A 19,277-nucleotide genomic window follows, 5' to 3' on the forward strand; every position below is an offset into this window, starting at 1 on the left:
GGCCTCCTCTCATTCTGGAGAGTCATTCTGCTGAGGCCTCTGCTCGCCAGAGCTACGTACAGACAGTATTATCAATTGGTTCTTTGGAGCTTCTTTGATGGAACTGTCTTTGGCGTAGGGTGTAGTTAGGCCTCCTCTTGTTTTTGGAGAGTCATTTTGCTGAGGCCTCTGCTCTCAGAGCTCCATACTGACAGTAGTACTGGAGTTGTAGGCTCTTGGGGAGCCTCCTTGGTTAACTGTCTTTAGGGTTGAGAGTCATTAGGCCTCCTCTTGTTTTAGAGAGTCGTTTTGCTGAGACCTCTGTTCTTCAGAGGTCCGCACAAACAGTGTTATCAGTATGATGGCTATTTAGGAGCCTCTTGGATGGGATGTCTCTGGCGTAGTGTTGTTAGGCATCCTCTCATTTTAGAGAGTCATTTTGAAGAGGCCTCCACTCCTAGAACTTCTTACAGACAGTAGCAATAACGGTGTAGGCTCTTTGTGAAGCCTCCTTGGTTACTGTCTTTAGGGCTGAGTGTTGTTAGGCCTCCTCTCGTTCTAAAGAGTCATCCTACTAAGGCCTCCGCTTCTCAGGGCTCCGCACAGACAGTATTATCAAGGTGTATGGCTCTTTGGTAAGACTGTCTCTGGCTTAGAGTATGGTTAGGCATCCTCTCTGTTTAGAGAGCCTTGAGAGTCTGCTCTTGAGCTTTGTTTAGCGCATATGGTTAAGTGTATTAGTACTCCCCTCGCCCTTGAGGGTCATTATGCAGAGTAGGCCAGGGTTAATGTGCTTTGGCTTTGGCCATATTCCCTTTAAGGAATCTCTTTTTAAGTATGATTCCAACCCTTTGAGCCAGTGTCTCGTTCCCCTTCTCAGGGAACCATGGTTACATGCGTAACCTAAGATGATTTCTGTCCCTCCATTGACAGTCCTTTTGCCCAAAACTTTGATGCTTCAAAAAGTTCATACAGACATTGTGAAAGTAATTCATAAAGCCTCCGTTGACTATATTTGATGTGCTCCACAATGTGCGTTGATTATGTTTATATGTGAGCAAAAGCCTAAATATGTTCTTCATATAAAGTAATTGTATCTATTTACAAGACTTGGATTAAACTGCTCAATTCATATGGTTTACTTTCACAATCTCTTTATGACCATTTTGGAGTGTCAAAATGGTGGTGTAATGGACTTTTAAATAGAGGAACTAAAATCTCTCAGGTTTCATTAAAATGTCCTCCTTTGTGTTTCAATGATGAAAGAAAGTCTTATGAAAGTCAACATGAGGGTATAAACGATGATAAAATTTAAGATTTTGAGTGAACTATCCTTTAAATCTTTGGAAATAAATTGTGAAAACATTTTCAAAAGATCATCCATGTCTATCTCTCAAAGGGAAGGCGCTGCTGGCTCAGTCGACCAATGGCAGCGCACCTACAGGCGCTGTGCGGCCAATGAAGTGCACCACATCAGGCTGGAAGAGAGCAAGTTTTTTGGAGAATATCAGGGAAAGAGTTTCACCTTTGCCTCCTTTCACGCACATAAAAAGTAAGCCTCTGGATTAAGCTCCATTGAATCAGTTTGTTTTAATTCCAGTATACGCACACAATAACACTGTTAACTGCTGTGGCAGATACGGGGTGTGTCTGATCGGGGTGCGCAGGATGGACACAGCCAATATCCTCTTGAACCCTGGACCCTGCCACATCATGGGAGCCTCCGACACCTGTTTCTACATCAACATCTCCAAAGAGGAGAACTCAGCCTTTGTCAGGGGCCACAGAGAGCCTGTGAGGGGCCCCGGGGGTGAATCCAGAGGGGTCCCACAGACAATCTATCATGGGCTCACTCGCCTACCAGTGCACAGCATTATAGCCAGCATGGGTTAGTTTGTCAACTCAAATCTTTGACGATTAACGATCACACAGATTATTGAGAATAACAATGATAAAAAGATTTTCACTTCAGTTTCATCATGGCTTTAATAATTAATTTATTCAAACTGAATCTGAAACCATACAGTAAAGTGTATGGTTTCCTTTAATGTTTTCTTAACAAATATTTCACAGGATTAGAATGACAAGAATAATATTTTAAATATCATATTTTTTAAATATAAATAATGAAAATATTTTTCTTTTATCCTCTTAAGTCTTAGTATTTGAACCTTTTTATTATTATTAGTAGTAGTAGTAGTAATTATAATAATAATATTTTATTATGTTACAATTATTGTGCAAGTGTATTTATTTTAATTGAGCATGATCATGGTTATCGTGATTAATAATAGTGATCAGAGTTTTCATACAGTGAAAATTATTGCCTGTGAAGATATAAATCACAATATGTCTGTCTGAATTAAACCATTATTTATTATAATGTCATGTATTGTGTGCTACTCACAGTTCAGTTACTCTTGTTCTTTACTGTGATGTGAGATGGATGTAGACAGAAAAAGAGAAACATGCTTCTCAAATTGACTAAAATTTCACTATGGGTTTTTTGCGAACAAAATATATCATTTTAGTGCAATATCTCCATCTAGTGAAAAGCACTGGAACTCATGAATCATCTGTCGTCTCTTGGCCCTCCGTGGTTTGATTTAAGGTGCTTTAAGAGATTGGAGCCGATCTGCTAATTTCCACCATTTTTCAACAACACTTATGGAGCCGATCTGCTAATTTCCATCATTTTTCAGTTGAGCAAGTTATTGCATTTTCATGAAAGATTACGACGACATACATTTTTTATTCTGAATAATTGCACTTATGAATCATGAACTGTAAGACAAGAAACGTGCATTAAAGGGACGGTTCACCCAAAAATGAACATTTTGTCACCCTCAAATTGTTCCAAACCTGTATGAATTTCTTTCTTTCTTCTGCTGAACACAAAAGAAGATATTTTGAAGAATGTCGGTTACCAAACAGTTGATGGTATATAGTATTTCCATACTATGGGGCCCATCAAATGTTTGGTTACCCATATTCTTCAAAATATCTTCATGTAAATGATGACATTTTAATTTTTGGGTGAACCATCCCTTTAATAAAGCAAATTAGTTAATTTTGATTTCATGTAGTAGTCTACAACCTCTAACTCTTTCGTCCTGTAACAGGCACGGTAGCCATAGACCTGCAGGACTCGAGTGACAGCAGTCCCGAGGGCACGGGCCCGGCGGCTCTGGGCAGTGGGACTGTGAGCAGGAGCGGGTCCAGGACAGAAGTGGGGGGATGTAACACTCTAGCGCTGCCAGCCATGGGTGGCTCAGCCGAGGAGAGGAGGCACAGCATCGCCCCCGTCCTGGAGGTGGTTGACAGAGTGCACAACCCCACGTTTGACCTACTGGGGGACCAATCAGAGGATGAGGGAGGAGAGGAGGGGAAGGAGGAAGAGGGGGGAGAGCAGAAAGGCCAGTGGTGGGGAGCACACTGCGAGTGAGTATTAGGTCTTGGTCTAGACCAGCCATTCCCAAACTGTGGTCCATGGACCACTAGTGGTCCGTGAAGGTACTGCAGGTGGTCCGTGGAAAGGCAAAATAAAATATTAAATAATATTTTTTTACCTTCATTTTACCAGGAAATTCCCATAAAAGAATAAAAAGTAAAAATAATATGTAGGCCTATATTGATATAAAATTTAAATTAAATTGTCAAGTTATTGTGTGATTACTAAAATGATGTTCGTGATGTTCAAGTTCAGTGCCGTTAGAACCACAACATGGATCGGTGGATAGCAACAGGTTCTCTGAAGAGAAAAGAGGCAGAGGCAAATATGTTCTCATTATCACATCACACACGCATAGCCTTTATAGGCAGTTTATATGAAACGAAATGTTTATAAATGGAATGAATAAGGCCTGTTATTATTTTAATTTCCAGTTAGTTTCTTGATCTCGCGTTTCTGAAATGTTTTGCGGATGTGCAGTTAAGTGGACAAACTCAAGCCTACTTTTTGAGGACTTTGCAGAGATTAATAATCCCCTAAAATCGCCAAAGGTTTTGAAATGTTGACTATATCCAAGTGTTATTACTGTATATATTTCATACTCCATTGCTATGGAAATAAGCCTGTTGTTCAAATGAACCTGATTATGCCCTCGGGCGCTGGAGTGAATAAATAAATTAAATATGTGGCCGCCGTTGTGTGCAGTAAACTTTCTTTTAACAAGCCTGTTGTACTGATGTGATGACCAGTTATAGTTTTAGTGCTAGTAAGCCTATTTAGAGGTGCGGATTAATTCAGGTAGGACTGTGTGTAGACATATTTTATTATGTGTAATATGAGGTGGTCCGTGAAAATTCTTGATTACAAATAGTGGTCCACACACACACAAAAACCCCTGCTCTAGACGACAGAAATGTAGCATTGGTCTCATTAGTCTCACGAAGACAAACTTTTGACTATTGGCATAAATTATGGCCTACTTTACAGATTATTGTGTTCAACAAGGTGGGAAATATCTGAATTTAAAAAGTAATAATTCCAAAAGTAATAAATATTGATTATTTAACAGATTTATACTACCATTCAAAATTTGGGGGTCGGTAAGATTTTAGTCTGTTATGTTCACCAAATACAGTAAAACAGTGATATTGTGAAATGTTATTAAAAATCACTGTTTTCTTTTTTAATATATATTAAAATGTCATTTATTCCTGTGATGGCAAAGCTGAATTTTCAGCATCATTACTCTAGTCTTCAGTGTCACATGATCCTTCAGAAATCATTCTAATATGATGATTTGACGCTCAAGAAACATTTATTATTATTATCAATGTTGAAAACCGTTGTGCTGCTTCATATTTTTGTGGAAACAGTGATACAATTTTTTTTTTTTTTTCAAGATTCTTTAAGGAATACAAAGTTCAAAATATGTAACGGCATTAACTTGAAATAGAAATCTTTTGTAACATTATAAATCTCTTTAATCATAATAAATTTAATTAGTTTTTAAGTAATCACTGCAAAAGTAATAAATACTGATTATTTTACAGATGGAATCAGGGTATAAAAAGTTAAATAAATAAACAAAAGCTAAGACAGACCAATTTTATTTCAAATAAATTGTGAAAAATGTAGTTTGGAGGTCTAAATGAAACTAAGTATGACTTTTTTTTTTTTCTCTAGTTATGTGCCAACTAAATTAGGTAAGTTTCAATAATACTTGGGAAAGGTAACAATTCCTTAAAATAATACTTGAGTATTAGTTATGAAGTGTATTCTGCTCAGTGGAGTGAATTGTAGTTTACTGGCTATTAAAAGACACCAAAAAAAATAGTATTGTATACAATTGTGTTCATAATTGTATTTAGATTTAAAATTAATCCTTTTTTTTCCAACAAGGACACATTCGATTATGGAAAAGATAAAAGGACAGAAAAGGGGTTCTTTTGAACTTTCTATTCATTGCAAAATCCATAAAAGAAAATGCATCATGGTTTCCACAACAATATTAAGCAGAACAACTGTTTTGTGACAAGCATGACTGAAAACACTGAATAATGATGCTGAAAATTCAGCTTTGTCATTACAAGAATAAATTACATTTTAATATATATTTAAATAGAAAAAAGTTATTTCAAATTATAATAGTCTTTTACAGCATTACTGTTTTTGCCCTATTTTAAAAACTTTTGAATGGTAGAGTTGATGTTTGTATGTCTGTGCACTTGTATTTCTCACACAGATGGGTTAAAGGCTACCCACTAAACTCTCCATACATCGGCAGCTCTCCTGCCCTCTGCCACCTCCTGCAGGAGAAAATGCCATTTTGCTGTCTGCGCCTGGATAAGGTGAGTGTCTGCCTCTCTCCAAATCTTTCATGTCACACAGTTCACAGACGCTCATAACCACACCGCTCTCAGCACAAGATCCTAACAGCAGATTGCTTTCTCAGGCTTGTCATCATATGCCCTACGAGGATGCTCGCTCGTACGGCTTTAAAAACAAACTGATCATCGTGTCCGCAGAAAGTGCTGGAAACGGCCTCTATAACTTCATAGTTCCGCTGCGGGCGTATTACCGGCCCAGGAAGGAGCTCAACCCCATTGTTTTGCTACTGGAGAACGTGTGAGTGTCCTAAAAACAGAAACATTGAGAAATACTCAAGCCTGTAGATATCATCCATCCTTTGTTTTTCACAGCACTGGTCGCCTTTCTGTATTTATTATGACACAATCATTGTTTCTCTTGTAACAGAAAACTAATATGGGGAGATTCATCGTCATATAATCCAATCAAATGTAATAAAACTCTGAGTCATCTTGTATTTTCCTGATTGGATGAACATTGGGGAGCAGCTGCAGGCTGGATTTCATTATTTAGATGTCCTGGAGCAGAGCAGTCATTTTTGTAAAATACTTGGAAAGAGACATCAGAGACATTTGTAATTCAGTTTGCTTGTTGTTGTCGTCAAAGCATCACCTCAGATTCTCAACATTTCTCTCTGTGGTGTTTGCTAGACCCGAGGCAGACTTCTTGGAGGCCATCTGCTGGTTTCCTATGGTCTACTACACAGTGGGCTCCATCGACAAGTAAGAGAAGCTTTCCTTGAAGCACATGTATAATATATAGATAAAGCTATTAACATGTGGATCGTAGAACAATTAGTTCTGTTTGTCGAATTTGAGTGCTGATAAACAGATCCTACAGCACTGGGACATTTTTCACTCTTTATATCTCTCCGCTGTCTGTGTTTGTTCCAGGCAGAATGTCAGTCTGTGCATTAGTGAGGGGGATTTTACATCAGTTACCATCAGTAGGTGCTGACAAGTCTCTTCATGAGTCATTAAAGCATTCATTCAGCCGATTCATTAAAATAAACTGATTAATTCAGGAAAGAAACAAGTGGCAGCCTTCATGAATAAGTCATTAAAACATTCATTTACCCGTTTTGTTCAAACACAGTTTCATTCAGAAACAAAACTTGACTGTCTTCATGAGTGAGCCATTGAACCATTCCTTCAGCCGATTCATTCAAGCGCAGTTATTTATTCAGAAACTAGTGACTGTGTTCATGAGTGAGTCATTATAAAAAAAAAAGGTCTACCCTACCTTTAACCAATTAAAGGGTTAGTTCACCCGAAAATGAAAATTATGTCATTAATGACTCACCCTCATGTCGTTCCAAGCCCGTAAGACCTCCGTTCATCTTCGGAACACAGTTTAAGATATTTTAGATTTAGTTCGAGAGCTTTCTGTCCCTCCATTGAAAATGTACGGTATACTGTCCTTGTCCAGAAAGGAAATAAAGACATCATCAAAGTAGTCCATGTGACATCAGTGGGTTAGTTAGAATGTTTTGAAGCGTCGAAAATACATTTTGGTCCAAAATTAACAAAAACTGCGACTTTATTCACCATTGTATTGTCTTCCGGTTCTGTTGTCAATCCGCATTCAGTGACGCTGATGACGTAAGACGCTGCTGACGTGTTATTAGTGCGCCCGAGCTTCGTTTACAGTCTGAGGGAGACGCACACTGTAAACAAAACAGTCTTCGCAAACATGTCAAAGTATGTATATTTGAACCCGAATACACGAGCGCACCAGATACACGTCAGCAGCGTCACTGAATGCGGATTGACAACAGAACCGGAAGACAATACAATGCTGAATAAAGTCGCAGTTTTTGTTATTTTTGGACCAAAATGTATTTTCGACGCTTCAAAACATTCTAACTAACCCACTGATGTCACATGGACTACTTTGATGATGTCTTTATTTTAGGGCTGTCAAATGATTAATCACGATTAATCACATCCAAAATACAAGTTTTTTTTACATAATATATGTGGGTGCACTGTGTATAATTATTTTGTATATATATAAATACACACACATGCATGTATATTTAAGAAAAAAATATCATTTATATATAAAATATTTATATTTATATATAATATAAATTATATATAAATCTATATACAGTATATACATGAAAATATTTCTTAAATATATACAAGCATATGTGTGTATTTATATATATAAAATAATTATACACAGTGCACCCACATATATTATGTAAAAAAAACGTTTATTTTGGATGTGATTAATCACGATTAATCATTTGACAGCCATACTTTATTTCCTTTCTGGACAAGGACAGTATACCGTACATACATTTTCAATGGAGGGACAGAAAGCTCTCGGACTAAATCTAAAATATCTTAAACTGTGTCCCGAAGATGAACGGAGGTCTTACGGGCTTGGGACGACATGAGGGTGAGTCATTAATGACATAATTTTCATTTTTGGGTGAACTAACCCTTTAATTCAAACACACTGATTCATTCAGGATCAAACAAGTGACTAGGTGTATTCGACTTGAAGCGGCGCTGCACAGACTGATCGCTGTATCACGTCAAAGTACCGCAAGAGCGATTAGAGAGCGGACGGCTCCATATGCTTTCGGATTGCTCTCGTAGTACTTTGATGTCATACACCAATCGGTCTGCACAGCACCGCTTCAAGCCGATCACACCTTCAGTCTTTATGAGTGAGTCGTTGAATCATTCACTCAACCAATTAATTCAAAAACACTGATTCTTTAGGAACACTTTAGGTTGCTTGGAGATGCAACAGTGAATTATTCTTGTGACTTTGTTTTGAATCATTTTTATTAGCTGAGCAAAATACACAAAGTATCTAGTTATTCTGTGTCTGAAATGTGAGTCACAAAATATTAACTTATTTATTGTTGAATTGTATAAGAGCAATATCACACGTCCTTGACCACAACATATTTTATTTTGTGTATTCAATAATATGAATTTTGAATTGTGACATTACTAAATTTTCCTAAGGCAAAGGGGTCTCCATACTTTTTGAAGTAAAAGGGATTTTTGTAGTTTTTGAAATTACAGGCTTCATCTCTACGAATTCATAATGCATTATATGTACAAACATTAAATAAAGTTTTATCAAAATACCAGTCACACTTTATATTACATCGTCTTAACTACTTTGCACTAACATTAAATGCCTACAAGACTATATATTTACTGTGTAACTCCATGTTATTCTGGAAAATTCCCACATTTATTGCTAATGAGTTTGAGGTATGTAGGATTATAGGGGTCAGTGTTTTGGGTTACAGTTAGGGGTAAAGATAACAGTGTAACAACAAATGTTAACTAAATGCAAGTCCTTAATGAAATTACAATGCACCAACATGTATGTTCATAATAAGTAAATTGTATCAAAAGATTAAGTATATAGTAGTTCAATTTAACCAAAATACCTTTTCATCAGTTTGGGTTCTTTGGTTTCTTTCGATTCTGTACAGTTGAAGTCTGTCTGTTCACGTAAGTTTACTGAGCTTGTCCCTGAACACTGTGTGTACAGTTTGGATAGTCTTCTGCGTTGTGGCGTGACGTTGGCTGACACCATGGTTGTGGTGGACAAAGAGAGCTCCATGATCGCTGAGGAGGATTACATGGCTGATGCCAAGACCATAGTTAATGTTCAGACGCTCTTCAGGTAGGTCCTTCCACATGTGTGTCTTTCTGCTTGAGGCATTGGGGAACCTGACGCTCTCTCCTCACTGTTTCTTAAAGGCTTTTTCCAGCTCTCAGTATCATAACTGAACTCACCCACCCAGCCAACATGCGCTTCATGCAGTTCAAAGTGAAAGACCACTATTCTCTAGCTCTTTCTAAGCTGGAAAAGGTGAGACACAAATGCAATACAATTAAAACTGCGTTTATACTTTCCAAAGAATCCCAAAATAACCTGATATCCACTCTTTTGCTCCATTTGTGCTGTAGAAAGAGAGAGAGAGGGGCTCTAACCTGGTGTTCATGTTCAGATTACCGTTTGCGGCTGGGAAGGTGTTTAGTGTCAGTATGTTAGACACTCTGCTGTATCAGGTAACCATAAAGTGATCCTCCCATGACTGAATTGCTGTATTTTTCTGTCTTTCTTTATAATAATAATAATAATAAATAGTTTAGACCATAAAGGGGTGTTCATTCTTTGTGGAAAACCATGACAGAAATTGTCATCATTTGATTCATTGGTTAATGATTATTCATCTTTGTTTATGATATGATACGTTGTACACTGCTACAATTCATATACAAACCCATTTCTCTCGATTCTTTGTCAAATTACAATGGCATAGAATGACTTAACCCTCTGGTGTTCTTCGGTCATTCTTTGCCAAAAAATTTAAGTGTTTTTTTTTTTTAAGGTTTTGGTACTTGCTATGTGAACACAAAAAAAAAGTCGAAAAGGTTAAATGGTCCTGCCTGAAAAAATAGTCACACTTGTGTTCCTCGCGGTCAAAAATGACCCCATTGGAAATGAATGGGAGACGAATTTCATCTAGTGAAAACTTTTGGTACTGCGGTCAAACAAAATCTTACTGAAAGTACATTTTTTGAGATATCAAGCTCAAATGTGGAGCTTGATACACAACTTGTTTAGGTTTATGGTTCTGATTTTCGTGCAGTTTTAGAGTAAAACTTGTTTTTGAAAATATATATTTCATATAAAAATGTAAAATAGTATTTTTGTGCATTTTTCATAACAATAAACTTAAAATTCTGTAACATTTTTTAAGTTAACTTTTTAAAACATGTTTCACTTAAGCAATATTCTGCCACGTGTCGTCTTTGAGAAGAAATCAAACTTAAGTCTGTGCTCTAAAGCATTCAAGATTTATCACAGTTTACGTTGGAAATATGCTCAAAAAGTTAATAAATGGATATCTACATTCATTTCATTGTATTTCAATGAAATGAATGTAGATATCCATTTATTAACTTTTTGAGCATATTTCCAACGTAAACTGTGATAAATCTTGAATGCTTTAGAGCACAGACTTAAGTTTGATTTCTTCTCAAAGACGACACGTGGCAGATTTATCACAATTTACGTTGGAAATATGCTCAAAAAGTTAATAAATGGATATCTACATTCATTTCATTGAAATAAAAATATATATATTTTTGACCGACACACAAAGAGCACCAGAGGGCTTGCCTTTTTACTATTTAAGACGAACATCAGACCAGAAGTCATTCATTTTCAATAGAGCCGTATGCGTATGTGTAATTCTCAGGACCGTTTTGAGCTTTGTTGCGTTGAAATATTTAAACTTTTTCGGCTAGAAAGTATGCGACCGCCTGACCAGTTGTGATGTATTCTAATCAAATCTGTGAGCATGAGGTGAGACTTACCAATGTTTTTCTAGTAAATTATATTCTTTAAAACCTATTTCTGTAAAATGGGTGGACATTCCGAACTAATTGTTTTATAACTAAAACATTACTTTGGTTGATTAGCTCTAGAAAAGCTAATGTTTTACAATGATATGTATTTCAGTCTTTTGTTTGTGTGGATATATTCATTCATTCATTTTACCAAGGTGGAGGGTAATGGCAATTGTATGCGTATTGAGTGTTGGAGATCGAGAAAAGGCAGCTTTAGACTTGCCATTATCATCCACTATGACCAACAATAAATCCACTCAAGAACCTGAAGCAATGAAATAACTGTAAGTGTAAATGCCCTGTAAATCATGGCAGATACTATATTTAAGGTGCGTCACATTGGCACGAATTCAGTGAAATTGTGTGGGCTAAAAAAAGTTATCTGTTGTCAATAGTGTATGATGTATGAAGTCACTTTCAAACCAGCAGCTTTCTGTTTGTCAGCATGGCATAGAAAAACTTAAACCCCGTTGCGAAACCTGCGAGGTGAAATTTTTAGCTTTCACTTTGAAATGACTGGATTTTGCTTGTGAAAATTTGGGAAACAACAGCAAATGTGACTGCACCTTCACATTGTATCTACACTGGATGTAATAGTGTGATGCAATGTGTGACGTGACAACAGTCACACCTGTAGACAAGTGCATTGAGTTGTTTTGGAAAAAAAATATTTTCAATGTTTCAGGAACAATTTTTGTATTTGTTTTTATTATTTCATGTTTTGTTTAATTGACAGATCTTGAACAAGATTTGGATGGAACACAATCCTATAACACAATCCCAAACCGGTGGCTCTGAGCCAATTCTGAATGGACAGTTTCACAGCAAATGTAATGTTTTAATTGAACTTGTGAACAGTCTGAATTGAATGTGATGAGACAGAAAGACTGGAAAGATACAAGCCCATTACACCAGTATGTCTTTTGTTTGCATTGCACCTCAACGTTGCATGTATCCAATGAGAACAGTGTAATCCAAAACAAAAGAATGACTCCTATGAGCAATTTTTTAATTAATCAGTTAAAAAGTCTTACAATTCTGTCTCAAACTCATGAGTCATTGGGTTTGAATTGATCTGAAGAGATGCTTCCTTAAACATACTAAAATGATTGTTAAGGAACTTGAATATTGAGATTCATTAGATTCCTTACCATTCTCACAAAAAAGCGGTTCCTCACATGCCTTTCGTTCACATCAACGAAATGGTATTAACTATGGCTTTTACCCTGACCTAAGGTCGATAGTCTACTCTACTGAAACACTGTCATATTCAGGGCTGGACTGGCCATCGGGCATACCGGGCATTTCCCGGTGGGCCGACGTGCTTTGTGGGCCGATACATCTCGTACTTTAATTTTTTTTTTTGTCTGAACGGCCCATAAAACTCGTACATCGGCGGCCCATTGCGTTTAGTTTTGTTTAATTGGCGGCTCTGGGATCTTTGTGTCGGTGTAATGCATTGGACAAAAAAGTCAGCGTAGGTATTTTCTTTTTCTCACAGACCGGCGCATGATGAAACGCGTAGATCAGCGGCCCATTGGTTATTTTCTTGATTGACACTGGGCTGGTCCAATCACATCTTTAAATAGCTTTGAGTGAGTGAGCGAGTGAGCGAGCAGTGTCAGTGTGTAGGCCTATCTGTCAAAATAGTCAGAGCGATGGAGAAGAAACGCAAGGAATGTGAGTGAAATAGCGTGAAAAAAAAAGAAACTTCAAAGGCCCTTCAAGTGTCTGATGAGGATAGTAAATAGGATAAGGAGAGAGATGAGTGAGTGCAGAGAACTGCAGTAAGCATAACTAGGCTACTTTCAGAACACTTAGGCTATGTTGGAACCCACTACCCAGTTACGCATTATTTCCACATCTGCATATTTGATTATTACGCATTTTATTAGAATTGTAATGAGACGAGTTTGTAAACCATGTTTTTCGCCAAAATAAAAGCTTGATGCCGTTTCCGTCAAAATAAAAGATCATGTGTTTATCTCTTTCAAGTATAGAAATTAGCACAAAACTAATTATGAAAGTTGCTTTTATTTTTCAGTGCATTTGTTTTACAACATATGGCTATTACTGCCATAGGATTAATATTATAACTAGTGTAGGCTAATGTATACAGACACTATATCACAACTAAAAGAGTTTTGAGTTTTTCTTTGTTCAATTTGCACACTGAATATGGGATGGAGCTCTTTATTTTGAACTCTCAAAGTGTACCAGATTTATGAATTTAACATTAAAAAGCACAACATTTTCTTACGGGGGAGCATGCCCCCGAACCCCCCTAGAGGGACAGAGGTGCACTCGTCACCACAGATTTCACTAAATCCTGATTCAGTTATTACATGGCATTACTGGTTTTAATAGGAGTTGGTATACATATTCAAGGGCGTGCAAAGTTCGGTTGTGTTTATGATCATATGTAGTGGGCCGGTCTGGGCCAAAATGCCCGGGCCGATTTTTTGTCCCAGTCCAGCCCTGGTCATATTTGCAGAGTCATTATGTCTGATTTCATCATTTGTGTGTGTGTGTTTTAGTCCTTTGTGAAGGACTACATGATCTCCATCACCAGACTGCTGCTAGGTCTGGACTCCATGCCTGGATCTGGCTTCCTGTGTGCTGTGAGTGCCAGCGGCCCATCCCTCAATCCATAATGAGACTATCACTTAGCATCTGGATAATTATTCCAAAAATGATGGTGGTCATAATGAATTTTAGGACATTGATGAAAATACTAATACTGCTCTGATATTCCTTGTAGATGAAAATCACAGAGGAGGATTTGTGGATTCGCACTTACGGCCGCCTCTACCAGAAGCTGTGCTCGTCGACAGGAGACATTCCCATCGGCATCTACCGTACCGAAGCACAGAAACTTCCTGTCTCAGAGGTACATTACCAGCCAATGTACCTCTTCATTCAGATTGTTTTGAATGAAGTCTCTTTAGCTCAGCAAGGCTGCATTTATATGATCGACAATACAGCAAAAACAGAGATATTGGGAAATATTATTCAACTTTAAAATAACTGTTTTCTATTTGAATATATTTTAAAATTTATTCCTGTGATGCAAAGCTGGATTTTCAGCATCATTTCTCCAGTCTTCAGTGTCACATGATCTTTCAGAAATCATTCTAATATGATGATTTGGTGCTAAAGAAACATTTCTGATTATTATCAGTGTTGAAAACAGTTGTACTTCATATTTTTGTGGAAACTATGATACACTACCATTTAAAATGTGTGGCTAAGCAAGATTTAAAATATATATATATATATATATATATATATATATATATATATATAAATACTTTAATTTACCAAGGATGTATTAAGTTGATCAAAAGCTTCAGAACATTTATAATGTTACAAAATGTTTTTATTTCAAATAAATGCACATTCTATTTATCAAAAAATCCAGAAAAATCATTCGCTTAAAAATATTAAGCAGCAAAAACAGCAATGATAATAATAAGAACCATTATAAGTAATTGAGCACCAATAATAATTGATAATAACTGAGCATCAAATCATCATATTAGAATGATTTCTGAAGGATCATGTGACACTGAAGACTGGAGTAATGATGCTGAAAATTCAGCTTTGATCACAGGAATAAATTACGTTTTAAAATATACTCAAATAGAATACACTCATTTTAAATTGTAATAATATTTTTACTAGCTTATTTTTACTTTATAAATGCAGCCTTGATGATCAAAAGAGACTTCTTGCACACAGAAAAATCTTAATTCCAAACTTTTGTCATTATAGTGTTTCTGTGGAGGAATGACTCCTCTGTGTGGCTTGTCTCAGTCTCAGGTGTCCATCACTGTGGAGGATTACGAGGATACGCGGGAGCCCCGTGAGCCTCTGCTCTGCCGCTCCGGTCTTCACCGTAACTCAACATCATCTGAGCCGCCCTCCTCGTCCTCCTCATCATCACAGGCCATGGACCACCCGCTCCTGAGGAGGAAGAGCATGCAGTGGGCACGTCGATTGAGCCGTAAAGGTGGACGGGGCTCCAGCGGGGCCAAGGGCGTCGGGAGCGCTGCGGAGCGCATCAGCCAGCAGAGACTCAGCCTGTTCCGCCGCTCCGAGAGGCAGGAGCTCAACGCTCTGGTCCGCACACGCATGAAGCACCTGGGGCTCTCGCCGTCTGGATTTAGTGAGTGTGCACACCGCTGCTTCTTCAGACTGGGTGATGTACTGTAGCTAAAAAATATAATATTGCATATCTACTATCTTTTTCAGAATCAGAATCAGAAAGAGCTTTATTACCAAGTATGTTTGCACACACAAGGAATTTGTTTTGGTAACAGAAGAAGCTTCCAGTACACCGAGACAACAGCAGTACACAGATAGTAAAATAACAAAAATAAAGACTAAAGAGATGTATAAGATAAGATACACATATACAGCACACCTGTTTTCAACATTGATAATAATAAGAAATGTGTCTTGAGCAGCAAATCTGCATATTAGAATGATTTCTGTAGTTTTGATCAAATGAATGCATGAGACGTTTTTCAAAAACTTTTTTGTATAACAGTAAAGTGTAATAAAAAAATACAACCATAATTATTATATTATATTATATTATATTATATTATATTATATTATATTATATTATATTATATTAATGTCCTCTCGGTGCACCAATGCTTCTTTCACATCATTTTACGCTCTAAAAAATAATTAGGCCTAAATTTAAGATTTATGTACTTGAATTGGATAGAAATAAAATTTCAATCCATTTGGATTACACAGTTTTAACATAAACAAACTGATAAACTTAATGCGATTGCATATTTGTCAGTCATACAAAAAAAGAAAAATCATGACATGGTTTATTATTAACTATTTGCATATGTTTGATTTAAATAATCATATTTTCAAATGCATTTATTCAAATGGCCTAGAATCCGCATCAGTCTGTTCACTGTGGAAAAAAATTATGAAAATGGTTCAAATATGGCTAGCTGTGAAACAAGCAATATTCAGTTAGCTAACATGCATGATATTGAAATGGATTTATTGATGATAATAAATATATAAAGCTGGTTACTTATTTAAAACACATTCTGTTTATTAGTACTGTTACAGAAATCTTACCTGTTTCGTGCATTTATGACTGACAAATTAATATCAACATTAGGCTTATTCGTTTAGGTTAAAACTGTAATCCAAATGGATGAATTTTATATACAATTCAAATACATAAAACTTAAATTTAGGCATAAATATAGTTTTGAGTGAATCATTCAAACACTTTGTCCTCTGTGTCAATTCTGTATGTTCATATTTTGGAATTTTATGTTTGGACTTTGTGATTTATAGTCTTGTGTCCTGCTCTTCTTGTGTCAGATGGGATGACGGACCCGGGAAACAGACTGTCCTATATTCTTATCAACCCTTCCCCTGACACACGCCTGGAGCTCCATGATGTTGTGTGAGTATGGTGACATCACAAGGTAGCATTTCAAGGCATTGTTGGGGCGTTTCCAAACTTTATAAATGATACAACTTAGCCGTTACACTTTATTTTCATGGTCCACTTTAGACGTTCTGTCGACTAAGTATCGTCACAACTACATGTCAACTAACTCTCATTAGAGTGTTAGTTAAGTATTAGTAGACTGTTAGGGTTTGTAGGATAAGTTGACAAGTTGCAAAGTTACTTATAGTCAGTAGAATGTCTGTTAGAGGAGCATCAAAATAAAGTGTTAGCAGATATTAAGCTGACAGTCTACTAATACTGTAATGAGAGTTACAAAGTTACTTATAGTCAACAAAATGTCTTAAGCGGACCATCAAAATAAAGTGTTACCAACTTACCTTCTTTTAGCCATACGTGGTTCTATGAATATGCAAATTAGCCCCGCCTCCACTCACTCGCACCAGCTCAGAGATCCACTCGTTGACGATCGCACGTTGACCTGATTGGTTACAAGGTAGTTTGTGACGTCAGAAACACCAGCGATTTCAAACCGCGTTTTTGAGACTGTCTTTGGTTCACTGCAGTTTTAAGGGCAAAATACTCAGCAATGGTGTTGACATGAATTTGCACATGGTTTGTCATAAAGCATATTAAAAACACCACATAGACTTATAAACAACATTGGAAACTTGATTTTCACCACAGGGGGACTTTAAAATACATCCTCTTAACCCAGTCTATTATTCATTGACTACTATTAATATGTCATTCATGGGTTTATCTCCCCTAAAAGTGTAAACAATGAACCTCTGAAGCACAATCAAAACATTGAGAGTGGTCTGCTCACATCTGGCAATCTCTTTCCAGCTCAACCTATAGCAAGAATTTGGGGCGAGGCCAAAATGTACCGCATTTACTGTAGATCTTCAAAGATTAAAAAGCTCACGAGCATGCAAAGTGAATGGGGCGTTGTGATGCTACGCTGAAATGGAGGCTTCAATGCCATACAGCTTCATCATGCACCCTTTCAGAAAGACAAATGTACTAGTTTATATTGTTTATATTTGCGGTGCATCATGTCAAAAAATGCACCCGGGGCTGATGCATTGGATGGGTTTATAATGAGTGAGACTCTCCTGTTTGCTCTAAACCAAGTGGAAGTCTACTCAATCGCTTACTTATGACACATAGCAACACAGCTAAAAGTATTCCTAATATATTGGACCTTTTATTAAAAGCTCCCTACTTTTACCCTTAAGAGCTGTGATTGTGATGTTTGAGTTGGGGGAGGCGCAATTTAGCAAGGTTGCTCAAATATATTCTTTATTTTTGTCATTTTGCTAGGTGCCACTAGTGTTGCAGAAACGACATACACATTTTTTTTTTTTTTTTATAAAAAATGAGTATATTACCCAATTTTTGTGTGTGCTTTGTATTTTTATGCTTATTAGATTGTTGTATTCTGTTGATGAAACAACCACTTGGCTGCTCATTAACTGTGGTCATTCCTGCAGGTATCTGATCAGACCAGATCTTCTGTCACCAGTGCCTAACCAGGCCGGCGCTCGGAAGCCAAGCGCAGGGCCAGCGGAGGGAAACAGATTTGACACACAGGACAGCACTCATCTATGAACACAATCACTACAGGCCTCCAGTGTGAGAATCACCTCCCCAGAAGATGGGGCAAACTGATGTTTGTGCGCGTGTACAGTTGAGAGAGGGAGAGGGAGAGGTACCTGTGCAGATGGGACTGTGAGCTGAATATACACTGTAAAAAGTGATCTTGCTTTTAGTGGCCTTCACTCAACTTTCATATCAACTAATCAATACAACTGAAGTTGTTGAGAAAACACTATTTCAAACAAGGTTTCATTGATTTAACTAAAGGATGCATTTGACAAAACCTGTCAAGAGCCCGTCCAGGTCACATTTCATGCCAAAATTAAAAGAAAAACATATACTTTGCATAAAAAAACTTTTTAGGACAAGTTTTTAGATGTTTTGAATGACAAGTAAAAAACAAATTTCCCGCCCAAATTATCATTATTGTAATACGTCAGGACATTTCGCTTTTTTTCTTTGTAATTAGCATTCTCAATGATTATTTTAATTATATTTCAATTACATTTTACTGTATTGTAATAAAACAGTGTAATACTACTTACAGTGCAAGAAATACTACCATGAAGCATTATATCTAAATTGCAGCTAGTGATGGGTGAACATTTGCGAATCATTTGTTTTGAACCAGTGATTCGGAGCTCGTATCAAACTGCCAAAGTCACATGATTTCAGTAAACGAGGCTTCATTACATCATAAAATAACAAAAATCAGCGTAACAGCTTCACACATTTAAAGACAATACAGGTCAAAGAGAAGAACCCAACTGAAGGCTTAAATGCATGGCTAAGGGGGCGTTTACATGACACCACTTTCAACTAAAAATGTGCACGTTTTTGAACCGTTATTGTCTCCATGTAAACAACAAAAACGCAAATTTGGGAAAATGGTGACATCATGCGCATGCGAATTACGTGTTGGTGCATAGTGTTTCTGTACAAACTGACATCAGCTACTACTGGCCTGGCATGAATAACACAGTGTTTTAGTCATTTTTGCAGATCCTTGTGAACAGGG

General features: G+C 37.0%; 1 protein-coding gene across 4 annotated transcripts in view; it reads left to right on the forward strand.

Annotated features, from left to right (window-relative positions):
- The window catches only part of LOC130068934 (potassium channel subfamily T member 2), a 113,792-nt gene extending 94,762 nt beyond the window's left edge, over positions 1-19,030 (forward strand). For 2 of the 4 annotated variants that reach the window (XM_056232590.1, XM_056232605.1), the window contains 15 exons: positions 1,379-1,531; positions 1,617-1,867; positions 3,102-3,420; positions 5,673-5,778; positions 5,883-6,055; positions 6,448-6,519; positions 9,329-9,463; positions 9,541-9,652; positions 9,751-9,852; positions 13,737-13,820; positions 13,961-14,089; positions 15,016-15,367; positions 15,454-15,483; positions 16,567-16,651; positions 18,154-19,030. In XM_056232590.1, coding sequence (XP_056088565.1) covers positions 1,379-1,531; positions 1,617-1,867; positions 3,102-3,420; positions 5,673-5,778; positions 5,883-6,055; positions 6,448-6,519; positions 9,329-9,463; positions 9,541-9,652; positions 9,751-9,852; positions 13,737-13,820; positions 13,961-14,089; positions 15,016-15,367; positions 15,454-15,483; positions 16,567-16,651; positions 18,154-18,271 — 2,221 coding nt within the window. In that variant the 3' untranslated portion in view covers positions 18,272-19,030. The remainder of the gene's footprint in view (positions 1-1,378; positions 1,532-1,616; positions 1,868-3,101; positions 3,421-5,672; positions 5,779-5,882; positions 6,056-6,447; positions 6,520-9,328; positions 9,464-9,540; positions 9,653-9,750; positions 9,853-13,736; positions 13,821-13,960; positions 14,090-15,015; positions 15,368-15,453; positions 15,484-16,566; positions 16,652-18,153) is intronic. The other 2 variants (XM_056232611.1, XM_056232597.1) reach the window with 1 other exon arrangement.
- The last annotated feature ends 247 nt before the right edge of the window (positions 19,031-19,277 follow it).

The sequence above is a fragment of the Rhinichthys klamathensis genome, unplaced genomic scaffold (assembly GCF_029890125.1).
Source record: "Rhinichthys klamathensis goyatoka isolate OS25496 unplaced genomic scaffold, OSU_Roscu_1.1 h1tg000015l_1, whole genome shotgun sequence".
NCBI classification, from domain to species: domain Eukaryota; kingdom Metazoa; phylum Chordata; class Actinopteri; order Cypriniformes; family Leuciscidae; genus Rhinichthys; species Rhinichthys klamathensis.